This window comes from Microcaecilia unicolor, chromosome 1, assembly GCF_901765095.1.
Source record: "Microcaecilia unicolor chromosome 1, aMicUni1.1, whole genome shotgun sequence".
Lineage (NCBI taxonomy): Eukaryota > Metazoa > Chordata > Amphibia > Gymnophiona > Siphonopidae > Microcaecilia > Microcaecilia unicolor.
Window position 1 is genome coordinate 366,375,851 of NC_044031.1, and position 16,158 is coordinate 366,392,008.

General features: G+C 43.4%; 1 protein-coding gene across 2 annotated transcripts in view; it reads right to left on the reverse strand.

Moving 5' to 3' along the window:
• The window catches only part of LOC115474405 (uncharacterized protein DDB_G0271670-like), a 655,547-nt gene that overhangs the window by 454,567 nt on the left and 184,822 nt on the right, over positions 1–16,158 (reverse strand). For both annotated transcript variants that reach the window (XM_030209864.1, XM_030209856.1), the window contains exon 5: positions 7,052–7,123. In XM_030209864.1, the coding sequence (XP_030065724.1) occupies positions 7,052–7,123 (72 nt within the window). The remainder of the gene's footprint in view (positions 1–7,051; positions 7,124–16,158) is intronic.

A 16,158-nucleotide genomic window follows, 5' to 3' on the forward strand; every position in this document is an offset into this window, starting at 1 on the left:
CTACCAGCATGGGGTCTCTGGACAGCCATTACTTGCGCTCTGGAGAACGATGCACCCTCCGATGCCGATATCGATACCGGCGATGACCTCGGTACCGCTGGCTCCGTCGATGTCGAAGAACCGGACCGGGCTCCGAACAAGACGTTCCACTGAGCCAAACGCACCGCCTGAGTCCGCTTCTTCAATTGGAGACACTGAAGACAGGCGTCAGGTCGATGACTCTGATCTAAGCACCGGAGACACAAAGCATGCCTGTCAGTAACGGAGATGGTCTGGTGGCACCGCGTGCACCTTTTGAAGCCGCTGGTAGGCTTTGAGGACATGGGTGGAAAAATCGCGCCGGTGAGGTCGAACGCGATGGTGCCTGAAAAAAAGATACCAAAAGAAAAAAAGGAACCGCCCGGGCGGCCCAAAATGGCTGGGCAAAAAAACTAAAAGGAAACTTAAGGGGAAAAAAAGTAAGAAAAGTAAAGGAATTTCCTTTTTGGTTTTTTTTTTTTTTTTTTTTTTAAACAGAGAAAGAAAAAAAGAGAAGTCAAAGACTCACAGGGAAAAATTCGCCGAAAGCAGGCGAAGAAACAATAAAACAGCGCAAGAGGTCGATCCTGGGCAGAGAAGCGGCAAAGCAGCATTCCTGAACCGCGGAAAAAAGAAGACTGACGAGCACGCTCGCGATCGGGCGGGAAGACGGCCGCGCATGCGCGGTGCGCACGGAAGCGCGAGACTAGCAAACTTTTGTTGCTAGGGAAGATTTTCCAGTCCTGGGCTGCCGCTGGACGTCACCCATCAGTGAGAACAAGCAGCCTGTTTGTCCTCGGAGAATGCAGGTTATCCTAATTATAGCAGCATCCTGTACAGCATTAAAGTACAATGCTATATGGCCCTTTTACTAAATGATACTGGTTTTGAGTAGAACAGAGGCACTTTTCTAATTTTGGTTTTAACACCCTAGCCCCTGGCTATACAGGCAGCAGAAATGGTTCTTTTGTTTTGGTATTAGCTGTTCCAACTTGGCTCTTGATTATTTCTAGTTCAAGTTACTTCTTGAACTTCTAGGTGAAATGCAGTTCAACCTGGACAAGTGGGACTGTTTTCCCCTTCTTACCAGCAGATGGAGACATAGCACTGAAATTTCCTGTGACACCACTTGGATATAGGCTGGTGCTCTGCTGAAACTTTACAAAATGCCACTGCCGAAGCCGCATAAGATCGTGTGAGCCACCACAAAGCCCCATCTGCCACTGCAGCACAATTAAATTCCACAGTTAATCTCTAACCTAAACTATATACACAGTGAGAGAAAAGCAGAGAGCCCAGGAAGCTCTCAAGCCACAGTTAGGGAAGGTCCCAGACTGGTGTGGCTGGACTAAAAGAAAGGAAATTTAACAGGTATGACTAAATTTCATGCTCTTTAGCATTCCACTCACACCACTTTCGATAAGTAGGATGTACCTAAGCACAATTTCACAGAGAGGGGAACGATAAAAGACTCCTGAATCAACTCTCTGCCAAAGGCTGAGTAGTCTCTAGCTAGAACAAGTCTGTAATGCTTAACCAAGGAGTGAAGTGATGACTAAGCGGACACTTTGCAAATGTTTTCAGGCGAAAAATATCTCTGGGAGGCGTAGCGGACAAGACTCCCCCAATACCTAACTTCTCCAGATCTCTCCTAAATAGTAAATGACCCCTAAAGTGCACCTTAGAAGCATCCAAAAATCTGTGGTGAGGCCAAAATCACGGCAGCAACTGATCAAGAAAAAATACAATCAAGTTGAATAAAATACCTGCCAAGAAGGTCACACTAGATTTCAAATGCACCAACTCTGAGGCATTATGAAGCTGCTGGAGCCAACACAGAATAGCTTAGGCCACAAACTGCCAGAGAGGCAGAAGGTCGTTGTCGAGAGGGCCTATTTAAGAACCTGCACCAACTTCTTCTCATGCATCTCCTTAAGTGATAAGCCCCTCTCCATAGGAATCGCAGTCTTCTTGGTCACACATGGCAAGAGCATTCAACCCTGGAGACTAACCAATATAATATTTTGTCAGTCTCCTCATGTGGAAGGGAATAGAGGCTCTCAAGGGTCTTTGCCCCCTGTAAGGCCCTTTCTGGGAACTCCCATTATGTCAGCATCATAAAAATGAGCACTTTTTGGAGGGGAAAGAGCTTTGGAGGCCCTGCTAAGCCCTCCAGAAGTGGGTCTCCTTCATCCAGCTCTGGCATAGAAACAGAAGATAGCTGTAATACCTTCCCGATGGGCATCAATGAGGCTAAGGAGCATTTCCTTTCCAAACAGTCAAATGAATAGGGAGTGTTCTCCACTCGTCCAACTCGTGAGATTCTGGGTTCTGGACCCAACCCTGACCTCATATCCGATGCAGAGTCTTCCAGTAGGAAGAACACATCCAGGCTCTTCTGAACCACAGGGGACCCACCTTGGTTTTTGCCCAACTGAAATCTATTCTGAACCACTTTGTCCAGCTGGACACAGCCCCCGAGACCCCTTCATTTCCACCCCCTCCCCAAAGGCTCAGGAGTGGCATTATCCCACGCGAGCCCCTCATGATCTAGGAGTACCACACTCTAGAAATGGGCCCCCCCACTGGTCTCAATGTGGGTCAGGTGGAAGCAGTTTCCCTACAAGGTACCCCCTTCCATGCTGAATACAGCACTAACAAGGAAGCTGAGCAGAAAATGGCTGCTATTCTCACAAGTCCCATAGGCTGGTCAAAGGTAGGACCATCAGCCCCAATGCAGCATCCCCCAACTCCAATCCTCTCCCTCACCCCCGAGCGGTTTCCACCGAAGGTAATGGTCCATCGCAATTCAGGCAAAAGGGAACTGACAGCTATGCTGAGCTGCTGGTTCCTGCAGGATCTACGGCCAATGTGCCCAACCATATGGTTGGCCTGCCTAGGCCACTGTGCTCCTGCCCCCGGCCCAGCACTCCCTGGGGCTCCCACAGTCTGGCACGAGAGAGAGAGAGAGAGAGAGAGAGAGAGAGAGAGAGACCTAAAACAACCCAAAGCCACAGAATGCTCCCACTGAGGAAGGGAGAGTGAGGAGAGGAATGAACCCACAACCCGTAAGTACTGGCTGGGGCTGTAGACCTATGATCGACTGGCCCCAGCTAAAGGATCAAGAGCAGGATCGAGGCATTACCCTTCACTATCAATTAAAATGTTCTATTACATATTGTGTTGACATTGTAAGTAGTATACTATTTCTGTAACATTATACCAAGAGCAACTCAAATGTTGTTCTCACAGCCTGTGGTTGCCTTAATGTTTAAACTTCAATTAACTGGACCTCAATGCATCTACCCTTGGCATTTCACCTTCAGGTGAATGAGCCCTTTTATTACAAAAGAATGCCAAAGCACTTAGACACCTCCGGGTCCAATTGACCTGGTAATCAATATTTTCCATGAATTCTTTCAAGCGTCTTTTGCATGGTTCTGGCCAGAACATAGACATTGTCTTTTGTAAATCAGGCCCTGTTTGACCGTCAATTCATCAGAGAAGCTGTGAAAACGTCTAATCTCTGGCAGCAAAATCTCACCATTAGTGGGCCATCCTCTTGGATCTGTTGTTTCATGGCCTGGTAGATCTCATCACTTTCTCCAGCTTACCAATTAGCATCCATCATTTCAGATGCTGTGACCAGCACTATCTGCAGGTGAGATGCCTCATCAATCAATAAGAACAACTTTTCTATAGAAAAACTCCAACTATGTCTGTGTTGAAATGTTAGTGGAAAAGCCCAGCCTAGTGTGTCAGCATTGATCACTTCATTTTCCATTACACATTGTAGTTCAAAAGTATATGCCTGAAGGTTACATCATTCTCTGTAGTCGTTCAAGTACAATGGCCATGGGTTTCTTGAAGATAGAAACTAGTGGCTTGTTATCGGTTTGAACAATCACTTGTCTAGTGTAGACATAAGTATGAAAACACTCCAGTGTATAAACTACGGCTAGACGATCTTTCACAATTTGGGAATAATTTTTCTCAGACTCTGTCAATGCTTGGGATGCATATGCAAGAGGATTTCCACTCTGCAAAAGGCAGGCCCTTAGACCATGCTTCCTATCACACTGACCCACAAGATCAGCACTGGCATCACAGAATCCCAATACTGGGACCTCCCTCAATAAGTTCTTCAGCTCATCTAGTGCTGTGCTCTAGCTCTCAGGTTACCAAATGAACTCATTTCCTGCTCAAACATTTTTCTAATGGGTGAACATATTTCATAGAATCCAGGTACAAACCTTAATAGATGTGTCTCCATTCCAAGTAATCTCGAGAATCCATGTTTATCTGTGGGTGCAAGCATATTGTCTATCACTTCAACCTTCAAGGGATCCAGCTGCACTCCATGTACCGACAGCACATATCCCATAAGTTCTACAGACTTGTAGCTGAGGCACAACTCCTCCTGGTTTAAATAAATATATATTTTCCCTGCATCTAAGACAGCTTTGAGGTCTGCTTTGAGCCTTCTTGATGGTATCTCTGCAGCCATAGATCAGTAGGTCATCCGCAGTGCAGATCACTCCTCTCAGGACAGACATCATGAAGATGCCTCTGAAATTCTTCTCGTGCCACAGATGTTCCAAAAGGAAGTGTGTACCATATTTATTTCCCAAATGGAGTCTTGAACATAGTCAATATGCTGCTCTGCTTATGTAGGATCTCATAGCAGACTCCACTCATAGCATCAAGGCTGGAAAAAACCCTAGCATTGTGAAAATGTAGGCGAACATCCTCCAAGTTCGCATGGTGTAATGATTTTAACAGAGAGCCCAGTTGAGTGATGTCAAATCTATACATGTTCTAATCTTCCCATTAGGTTTTCTGACCATCAGCAGTGCTGATATTCACTCAGATGGATCCTGCATCTTAATCAGAATCCCGTGATCCCCTAACTCTTATAACTGTGCTTTAATCTCCTCTTTGATCATGATTAGCAGACATCGCAAAGGCGTCTGGACTGGTTGGACAGTGGGTCTACTTCTAAGTGCAGCTGCCACCCAATCTACCATACCCAAAGTCCCAATTAGTGTTTGTTTCAGCAGTGCCAAGGAGAAAAAAACAGAGACAGAAGATGCAGCCACTGACAGGTTTCGGTGCTCAACAGGGACTGTCTGTGTCACCTCGTGATATAGAAATCTACTTTGTAACTCTGATTGTCCTTGGGATTCATCACATTGGTTATGACCATCCCTGTTTGTCGCTCTGTTTTGTCAAACACGTAGACACTAGCTTCAGGAGACCAAAGAACATATCCCAATCAGAAAGCTCATCTGGTTGTCTCTTCTGGCAAGAGATTTATTACAGCCCCTGTATCCAAATGGAACTTCATCAGTTTGTTTCCAACCTGAAAGCATGCATATAACTTTCTCAGAGTTTTGTTTTCACCTCTTCCTAAGGCTAAAAGGCTTTCTCTATCATTGTTATCCGCAGGGAGTATACATTAAGCAAGCTTCTGTATGCACTGGCAAAGTGATTCTTTTTCATGCAGATCTTACAGAGTTTCCCATATGCATGAGAACTTTTAAACAAACAGAAGGAAAAAAAAACTTTTCAAGCCATCTGGAGCAGCAAAGGTGCACACTTCTAGTAGTCTTGGAACACAAAAAACTGGGAAAAAACTGAGGGAAAGTTGAGGGGTCAGAGCTGCTAGGCTGTGACAGATCATTAGGTCTTTCCATAAGCCCCTGGACAAATCTGTCTGTTCAGCGCTGAACGCAGTCGTGACATATGTGCAAGACTCAGAGAACTTCAGAGAACACGAAATTACCAAAAGTACAAATACAAATACCTAGCCTTAAGAAGAACTGAAGGAAAAGCCCAAGACACTAGTATTTTTGCACTCACTGGGCAAACAAATATTGTGGATGAACTACAGGCAATTGAAGTGGGGGAGGGAAGGTAGCTATTAAGGTTCATTATAGCAATAACCCACGATATTTGTCCTACAATACACATTAAATAGCAAGGTGTACTACATTACTATAAAGCACATTAGTTTAGGTTAGCAAGGAATATATAAAAATAAAATCCAAAGCATGAAAATATATGCAAAACACCTCATTATGTAAACTGAATAACATAGCTTGCAGTGAACACAGTATGCTGCATTATTCCTGGAAAAATAATGCCAATTCAAAGCTGGCATTGTTTTTCCTGCCCAGGAGCATTGGGCTGCTATCACACAGCCCAATGCTCCTGGACACCAACTTAAAGGGCTGGCGCTTAAAAAAAAAACCAAACACACACAAATCTGTGGCTCCCCCTCCTAGAGATACTTCAAACACTACCTCCCAAAGACACTTTAGTCCTGACAGTCAAGCCCCACCCCTATGCCTTCATTAGGCCCCACCATACAGGATCCCTAGTTGTCTAGGGTAGGGTGGGCAGGAGTGATCTCTGGTGACTTCTGCTTATGACAACATTGGGTTGAAAATGTCAGTCACAACCACTAGTTGCAATACTGTAATACTACTACTAAGAATCAATCACTGTTGCCATTTTGAACCCCATGCCGGCATGGACAGGGGCTGAGGACTGCAGGTGTATCTTCAGGAGGAGGGTTGAGGGCAAAGTAAGGGAACTGTTCCCCCCCCCCCTATGCTGGCCCCTGTAATATATGCTCCTCAGAAGCAGAATAATGTAACTTGCAAAATTGATCATAAATTGTATTATTCTGCACCACAGGAGTCACTAAACTGCAGTACTGAAATATTATAGGTTAGTGACTCACAAAGTAAACTAAGGTGCAAATAAAAAGTCAACTTTAAGTGTCCAAAAATTATGGTCCAAGGTGGTTTACATGAAACAATATAATGTTCTTCTCTTCCATGCTCATATTTTATATGAGGTGAATATAGGTATATGGTACAGTAACTCTCCCTTGCTTTTTTTCATACGTTCCCTAATCATTACCTTTTCAGACTGTGCATAATCAAAAAAAAAAATGCATAATTAAAAGCAGTTTGCTCAGTTTAAAATACTCCTCTTCCCATTCTAAGAACTCTTCGTAACATACCAATTAGAGGCTCATCTCTCTCAGGATCATCAATATAATCTTTCAGGGACCGTATCGATTTCTGAGGTTCAGCTGTCAAAAAAAACATAAAACATTTAAAAGATTGTTAATGGAATTTAATATGTAGCAGTGATTTAGCTTTACATTATATAAATGCAATACTGAATGTATGAAAACTGACCATCCTTTTTTTCATTAATCAAATTCACTTTACTAAGAGTCACCATGTAAAATCATCCTATTAAGAAAAAATTGCCTTTTACATTTAAATTTACTGTATACAATATTAATATGGATATTTTGAAAGCCTGCCAAGTTCCACCTTCTCATTTAGTGTTCCCTCAGTCTGTCCATCTTGATGGCTTATTTCTCTGGAACCCCCAGTGCAATCTGGTCCATTTCAACTGCGATGTGCCTTTTGACCCAGCAGAGTTATATTTTTTCATTCAGAACTTACAGAGTTTCCCATATGCATGGCATGCTTCCTTCTTTGTTTCCTAGATGCCCTCATGAAGGAGGTGGTAGAGGAAAAAACGGTGACGGAATTCAAAAAGACATGGGGTGAACATAGAGGATCTTTTAGTAGAAAATGAATGGTATAAAAAACAAAACTTAAATGGTTGCATATGTGCTTGCATATTAACTGGTGTCTAGATGGTGACTCCGGATATGAAGAACTAAGGCCGGTGCTGGGCAAGCTTGTACAGTCCCATATATAGCAATCTGGTTCAGGATGAGCTGGAGAGGACTTTGACGGAAACTCCAGTAATTTGGAACATGAGGATAGTACTGGGCAGACTTTTACTGTCTGTGTCTTGCAAATGACAAGACGGATTTGGGCAGGCTTGAGTGAGCTTCAACTGCAACTTCAGTAGTTGGAACCTAAGGACGGGGCCTGGTGGACCTTCTACTATCTATGTCCCACAAATGACTGAGAGAGACAATGATCAAGTATTTTAGATCACATTCATTGTTGGTTTAATAATGACTTGATAATGAGTGAGACTGTTGGGAAGACTGGTTGGATCATTCAGGTCTTTATCTGCCATCATTTACTATGTTGATCAGTTTCTCTGGGACATGACAGGAAAAATAGCCAAGGCGAAACCAATGGCTCAATAGCGAGACAGAACCTGACTGGGTACCCGAGATCTAAGGGGGCTTAGTGGGCCACAGAAAATGAAAGGAAAGGGCTGAAACTCTTGACTGATGAAATAAGGAGGGAAAAAGGAGAATACTGGCCCCGCACGAGACATTTCAAACAAGGCAAAAGTACTGCAAATAGTGGGGAGAAAAATATGAAGTGCGTCCTCACTGCTCTTTGGGAAAAAAGGGGACTGGTCCAGAGTATTCACTGGGGAGCATATTCCGTGCTGGGCTCCATCAGATGATGTCACACATCAGTCAAAAGAATATCTGCATCCTGTTTGTCCTCAAAGAATAGATATTCTCAGAGGACAGCAAGATCTCAGTTCTCATACGAGTGATATCATCTGATGGATCCCTTTCTGGAGCAGCAACATGCTCTGTTCAGCATGTTCAGAATGTCTCAAATCAGTCATTAATCATAGCTACAAAAGTTCAATACATAGCTAGAAATAAGAGATGTCAACTCCTCAGAAAAGTGGGATGCTTTCATGAGGACTCATATCCTGCTGTCCTCTGAGAACATTAGATATAAGCAACATAAGATGTATTGTACTGTTCTGGGATCTTGCCAGGTACTTGTGACCTTGACTGACCACCATTGGAAACAGGATGCTGGGCTTGATGGACCTTCAGTCTGTCCCAATATGACAATACTTATGTACCACTAACCGGCCATCCCCTAAATGGCTAGGTTAGGGACAGACTGGAAAAGTAATGGCAACTTAGCCGGTTAGCAATGATACTCAGTCCACTAATCGGCTAGTAACTATGTAAAGTTAGGACAGCAAAATAGCTGCCCTAGCTTTATATGGTAAGTTAACCAGTTTGAATATTGGTTGCTGCCTGGTTAACTTCCAGATCTGCAGGCATATACAAATATTGAATACTACAGTATGTGAAGCTCCCAGCACCGAGTATCTGGGATTAGGTCAACCTACAGCTGGAAGTAGCTTGCAAGACACTTATCTCCACTGGCTGAATATTAACCCCTATATTAACAGTGTCATTTAGGTACAAGTTCTTTTTCAGACTATGCTCTACTACTTGCAGAAGAAAGATGTTCACAGTCATCCCTTTCAATTTAACCTTTCCTTCCTATCCACCAAAAGAGCCACAAAGAGCGTGATCAGAGCCTACTATAGGGCCTGGATGTTTGAAAGCAGGTCAGGGCTAACCTACTACTACTTATCATTTCTAAAGCGCTACTAGACGTACGCAGCGCTGTACATTTGAACATATAGTAACATAGTAGATGACGGCAGAAAAAGACCCGCACGGTCCATCCAGTCTGCCCAACAAGATAAACTCATGTGTATACCTTACCTTGATTTGTACCTGTCTTTTTCAGGGCACAGACCGTATAAGTCTGGCCGGCACTATCCCCTCCTCCCAACCACCAGCCCTGCCTCCCACCACCATGAAGGGACAGTCCCTGCTCGACAGAGCTTACAATCTAATTAGGACAAACAGGGCAAACAAGAGATAAGGGAATATTAAAGTGAGGATGATAAGTGTTCAGAACCAAAATAGTAAATTCTCAAGTAAAAGTTGTAGGCCTGGCAATAATATATATAGTTGTGTTTCTGGATATAGTACCATACAACTATCATGGCAAATTCACTTAGAATGTCCTTTTAATCCCCTTGATTGACTTCCCACTCCCTCCCCTTATTCTGTTTAAATGGTTATCCACCACCTAATTTAAGTCACACCCTATGCAGTAGTCTACACTCGCAAGTGGTGTAGAGTAACTAATAAATTTTAGTTGCCCTTTATTGGGAAAATATACATTCACTCCAAGTTTATCTCTATAGCTATAGTGCTCCTCCTCCTTATCCCTCCATATCCATTCTGGTCTTTTCATCCTATGCTTTATGCTTATTATTAGCACCCCTGCATTCTAAAATCTATGCACGTTATTATAGAATACACCACTCCATGCCTAAATTAGGTGTTGGGATTTACACCAGATTTTACTTGGCGTAACTGACTGCAACTAAATTTAGTCGTGTGGACTGGAGCTTGGGGTATTCTATAAACCGCACAGAAAGTATACCTAAATTAAAGTGTACTTTATAGAATTTAATTTCAACACCAAATTTTTAGGCATGATATATAAAATCTAGTCCATTAAAGTGGAAAGATTAAAAAGCTCCTAGCCTCTCAGCTTTGACAGAGAGTAGCCCATAAACTGTAGGGATTCAAGATAAGAAATACTATGGGGGAAAGAGGAGGAAATTTCTAGATTGTTTGTGGATTATTACAGTCAACTCGTATAAAAGGCCCGTTTCTGGAACGAATGAAACGGGCACTAGCAAGGTTTTCCTGGGAGTGTGTATGTTTGAGAGAGAGAGCCAGAGTGAATGTGCGGGTGTGTGACAGAGTGAGACTGTCTGTGTGACAGTGTGTGTGTGAGAATGAGAGTGTGTGACAGGGCCCCCTCCCTTGTTTCTATTGCCCCTCACCCCGTTCCCTCCCCTCCTTTTCCTCCTCCTTCCCACACTTTGGGTTCCTTAAGGCTTTCAAAAGTCTATGTACCCCCGTGGCCGTAACGTCCAGTATCCGGATACCCCACCGCTTTCCTCCTCATCCCTCCCCCAAGATGTAATACTTTCACGTCCTTCATTTTTTTTTTTTAAAGTGTCCTATCTACCCTGTGTACAAATGCCGGGCATTCAGATTGTGTTCCTCTCGTAAATTTTCATTTCTTTCATTCATTCAGAACTTGCTCCCCCCCCCCCCCCCCCCCCCCCCGAACACTTTTGGTTCCTTCAGTCTTTTAAAACTCTCCTATGTACCCTGTGTGCTAATGGCCAGCATTGAGATTGTTTTCCTGTCCCAAATTTGCATGTCTTTCAGTCATTCACAACTCCCCCCCCCCCCCTTCTCCAGTTTAACACTTTGGTTTCCTTCAGTCTTTTAAAACTCTCCTATCTACCCTGTGTCCTAATGGGCAGCATTCAGATTGTTTTCCTTTCCCAAATGTTCATGTCTTTCAGTCGTTCAGAACTCCCCCCTCCCCCCATTTAACACTTTCGGTTCCTTCAGTCTTTTAAAACTCTCCTATCAACCCTGTGTCCTAATGGCCAGCACTCAGATTGTTTTGCCAAATTGTCTGTCACTGATGTCACTGAGGTCAGTGCGTGCCTGCCTAGCAGACCACTTCCGGCAGGCACGGTCCCAAGCACATCCTGTTGGAGGTGAGAATTATTATATAGGATTGTACACATCAGCAGTCCAAGGTACAAATGCACAAATACAGCAATGTTTACAATTATAGAGAGTACACAATGATTTTTAGAACACCGCTAGATATTAGATGCCTCTATGATGAGGGAGATTTGGGAACCTCTGGCAGAAGAAGGCCCAGATTCACCTAAAATTTGACAAAAACATTCTAGAGTATACTGTCTCCAGCTCTTTTAAGGCTATTTAAACATGGTACTGGTGAAGGTAACATCACCATAATGCACAAGAAAGGAAAGATCTGAAGTTGTGTAGCTCTTACTGGCCAAATTCTTTACTCAGTACTAATGTTAATCTATTGACCAAGATCCTACCACTTAAATGAATAGGATAATTAAAACTCACAGGGACCAAGGGACTTCTAGTGGAGCCATGAGCATGAGCAGATACTGTTAAGCACTGCTCCTCTCCTCCCTTCGTAAAGTTTGTTTTATATCTCCATAATCCTGGTGTCTAAGGCCAGTAATGGCCTGATAATCCTCTTACCTCTCCAGAAGATACTTACCCATTTCTCTGATGGGATGGACATAAAAACACTGAGGAAAGATCAATTACAGGGTCGACCATCCGAAGCCAAGATGGCAGCGAGCCTTGATCCACCCAGTCCCTCTGTGAGTTACGAGTGAACCACAGATATGATCTCCGAGGTGAAAGCAGCAGTGGAGGCAGCAATTTATTGATAAAATTGACAGCGCATATGAAAGACTGGATAGTCTCAGCCTGGAGGTGGATGGCAAACACAGGCACACTAGTGTGGTGGAGGACCAGCTACAAGGCACTGAGGTCAAGAAATGTGCCCTGGAAAATCAGGTGATGACCCTGTATGAGAAAATGGAGAACTTGGAAAATAGAGCGAGGCGCAACAATTTGTGGCCGATTGGAATCACGGAGCACAACGTTGAAGGAGAACTCTTGCAATTCCTTGAATGTTGGATACCATGCACACAGCAGCTGGGAAATCAGCATGGGCCGTTCAGGATTGAGTGGGCTCACCGCATGGGAGCCAGAGGCCCAAAGGGGTCCAGGCCTCATTGCAATTATGAAGTTATGAGGGTGCTTAATTTTGCCAATAAGGTGGAGGCCTTGCAGACTCTTCTGGTGAGGGGGGGGGGGGGAACCCTGCTCTTGGACAACCAAAGGATTCTATGTTTTCAGGATTACTCAATGGTAGTGGCAGTGTGTTGCAGAAAATTGAGCCCAGTATGCTAGTCTCTGTTTAAACATCAAAAACTCAAACTTGCCTTGCTTTAACCAGCTCAATTACGGGTCAGCCATGAGGGTCAGAAAGTAATTTATGACTTTCCGACGGAGGCTCAAACCGTTTTGCGACTGCAATCAATAGGAGCCCAGATAATTCGGCCCCTGAGGAGCAATGAAAGATTGGACTGTTGCCAATCTAAATTGGGACTTGTTGGGAATGACCTGGGGATTGTTGAGAAGTTGCTGATGTTCTGGTAACTGATAAAATGGGGTACTTCCATCAGTAGGTCAGAGGGGGAACCCTGGTCTAAAACCTACTGTTCCACCCCTTTTCCTCTGGTTCTTTTATATAGAGAACTGGGGGTATGTGCCTAGGAGTGTGATGTGGAAGTGTTTGGGAATTGGCACAAGGTGCATACGAGGATTGCATTGAGGTAGTTGTGTTTGTGTGTGAAGGGGGATGGGTTTCCATGAGGGAGGACTCCCTTTTCCTGTATGTGTGTTCTTATGGGGAAGGTAGGGGTAATTAAGGGCTAGTTTGAGGGATGTGTTAGGGTATATGCTTTGGTTGTATGGTTGTTTTGGGGAATAAGTGGTAATTTGGATGTCAGGATTAGATGTTTTTGGATTGTGGACCCGGTGAAGGCTGGGCATTGGGTTCATGGACTAATTGGTATGGTGTGTTTCCTTAAGAGAATGTTGGAACGAATATGGGACCCTCCTCAGGGGTGTGCTCCTGGAATGTGGAAGGGGTCAATTCACCTATTAAAAGGGCAAAGATCTTGCAAACTTAAAAACAAACAAAAAAAAAAAGATAGGGGTAACACATTGCCTAACTACAGGAGACTCATTTTACAGACTCTGAGCATCAGAAACTCAAGAGTAACTGGGTGGAAGAGGTGGCGTACTTTTCAGGCACCACCCATATGTGCGAGGTTGGCTGTCTTGATTAATAAGCTTGCTCCTGTGCAGGTGCATCAGACCCTAAAGGATACTGACAGTAGATATTGTTTAGTATAAAGCTGTCTGGTTTTACAGATCAGCCAGCTTTGTATATATAACTTATTCCCTTATTTATGATCTAGTAGGGCAATTAGCTAGCTTGTGTCTTCTCACAGACCATAGACAGGCTTGCTTAGCCCTAGTAATGGGCCATAAACTTTAACAAGTGTCTGTTTGTTTCAAACAGGCTCTAAACATAAACACAGAGACATTTTCAGTGAAGGACAAGTATGAGTGATAAGTATTCGAGGGAGGGAGGTTACAAAGAACAAATGATGGATAATTGGGAAAATACTGAAGAAACAGAATTATGTGAAGGTGACCTTAGAGGTCAGAGTTGAAGAATACCAGATAAGAGAGAAAATATAAGGCATTAAATGATTGGACAAAATTAAGCTTCAGTATTCTGGCTAAGCACATCTTGTACTAGTCAGATTCTGACAGCTTCCAAAGGAAAGAAAGAGAGAGAGAGAGATTTTATTTTCCTTATACTGAAATTTGGGCTGATATAAATTAGAATTCAATTTTCTGTAACACTGGGATAAAATAATTTTTATTGTAACCATTTACTCTAATAAAGTTTAGCATTATTATAACAGAGAAAAACTAATCTCTGGAGTATTTCCTTTGCCAAAAGGGTTTTCTTTCAGTCTTTTCTTTAGCTTCCCTTTAGAAGCAAGAGGGTCGCTATACAATATGCGTTGCTTCATTTGACTATTCAGAATAAGGAGTTATCTTTATATGCCCCCAACTTCTTCAACCTTGGTTTTTATTAACAACTCACAATATTTATCCATATCTGCAGTTGCCATAAATGGTGGAGGGGAACTTTATGTTTCAACAATTTTATTGATGTACACATCTTATCACAACCATAATCAGGGGTCTACAACAATTCGCCCCAGATGCTTCTAATCTTACAAACAGTGATAACATCTTTCATCAATCTTTTAAACATTTTTCTCCCCTCCTTCCTCCCAGTCCCCATGAATCTCCCAATTGAGCCCTATACTCTTATGGGCCCCATTGGTGTCTCTCCCCTTCCCCCCCCCCCCCCCCACCCCTACTTCCCTCCAAAGGAGCATATTCTCCACTCTACTTCAACAAGGAGAACCATAGGTACAAATATATAATCTTATGTCTAACATGTGAAATTCAAAAGCAGACTGCGACCTCGCGGGCTTAACGTATCTATATATCCATTCCAAATTTGCATAAAGACCTTTTTCTTCTTGGGGGATCCCCGCGCCTCTCTGGCCTCCCAGGTGGCTAGCAAATGAATTTGATTCCTCCATTGCCAGTAGGACGGGGGATCTGGAGAGACCCAGTGTTGTAATATAGTTTTCTTGGCCACTAAACATACTTTTCGACACCAAGTCCTTATCCCCTTATCCATCATCCGAAATCCTAAATGTGTATCTAAAATATAGTGGTCCCAGGATCCCTTTATTACTCTTCCCGCTATAGTAGACATATACGTCTGGATCCGACTCCAGAAAGCTCTAATCTTCACACAACCCCAAAATGCATGATACAATGTATGTACTGTAGCATTACACTTAACACATCTATCACTACTTCTGGGGTTTATATGTGCAAGTTGTTGTCTGGAGAAGTAAGCTCTCATGACTCCTCGGTATCCACTTTCTCTCAACCTCTCATCTACCGTAAGGGCAGGAATGCTTCTCAGAGTGGCTCTTACATCCCAATTCCCTAAATTCCCTCCGGAATCCCTTTCCCACAGTTGTTTGATGGACTGAAAGTTCTTGGGAGTGGAAATTAATGTTAATGCCCTGTGTATAGCCGACACTGTCACCCCAGTAATCTCCAATTTTTGGAAGAAATCTCTCACTTTCTCCTCCGTTTTCATCTGCAAAGCTGGTTGGTCCAAACTAAGAATGTAGTGTTTAATCTGAGCATATGCAAACCTATCTCCCCAATGTGTGCCTAGTCTGGTTTGTATCCTTTCAAATTCTATCATCTTTCCTTCCCCATCCAACATGTGTTCTATCCTTGACATCCCCTGGGCTTCCCATCTTAGAAATGCCACGTTTTCCCGTCCCGGATCGAAGTTCAAATTACCCCTTATAGATAATAATCCAGTAATTGTGGCCTTTCCCCCCATAAGTTTCATGAACCCTCTCCAAGTCTCTCTCAATGGCTGTAATATCACACAGTGTTTAAGGTTTATCGGCAGGTTTCGCCGTTCTTGATGCAAAAGTGTTAAAGGGTCGTAGGGCGAGAAGTATTCTTGTTCAATCTCTAATGGGGTGTATTCACTTGTCTGGTTCACCCAGTCTCCTATATGCCTCAGTAAACAGGCACAGTTGTAACTACGAAGGTCCGGTAAACCCAGTCCTCCATTCTGCCAGCCCCCCATCAAGAAATGCATTTGCAATCTGGGCTTTTTCTTTGCCCAGCAAAATTGGCTAAAAGCCCTGTTAACCTTCTTCAAGTCCTTCTGCAATAGACGGAGAGGTAGTATTTGCATGGCGTAGAGCCATTTAGGA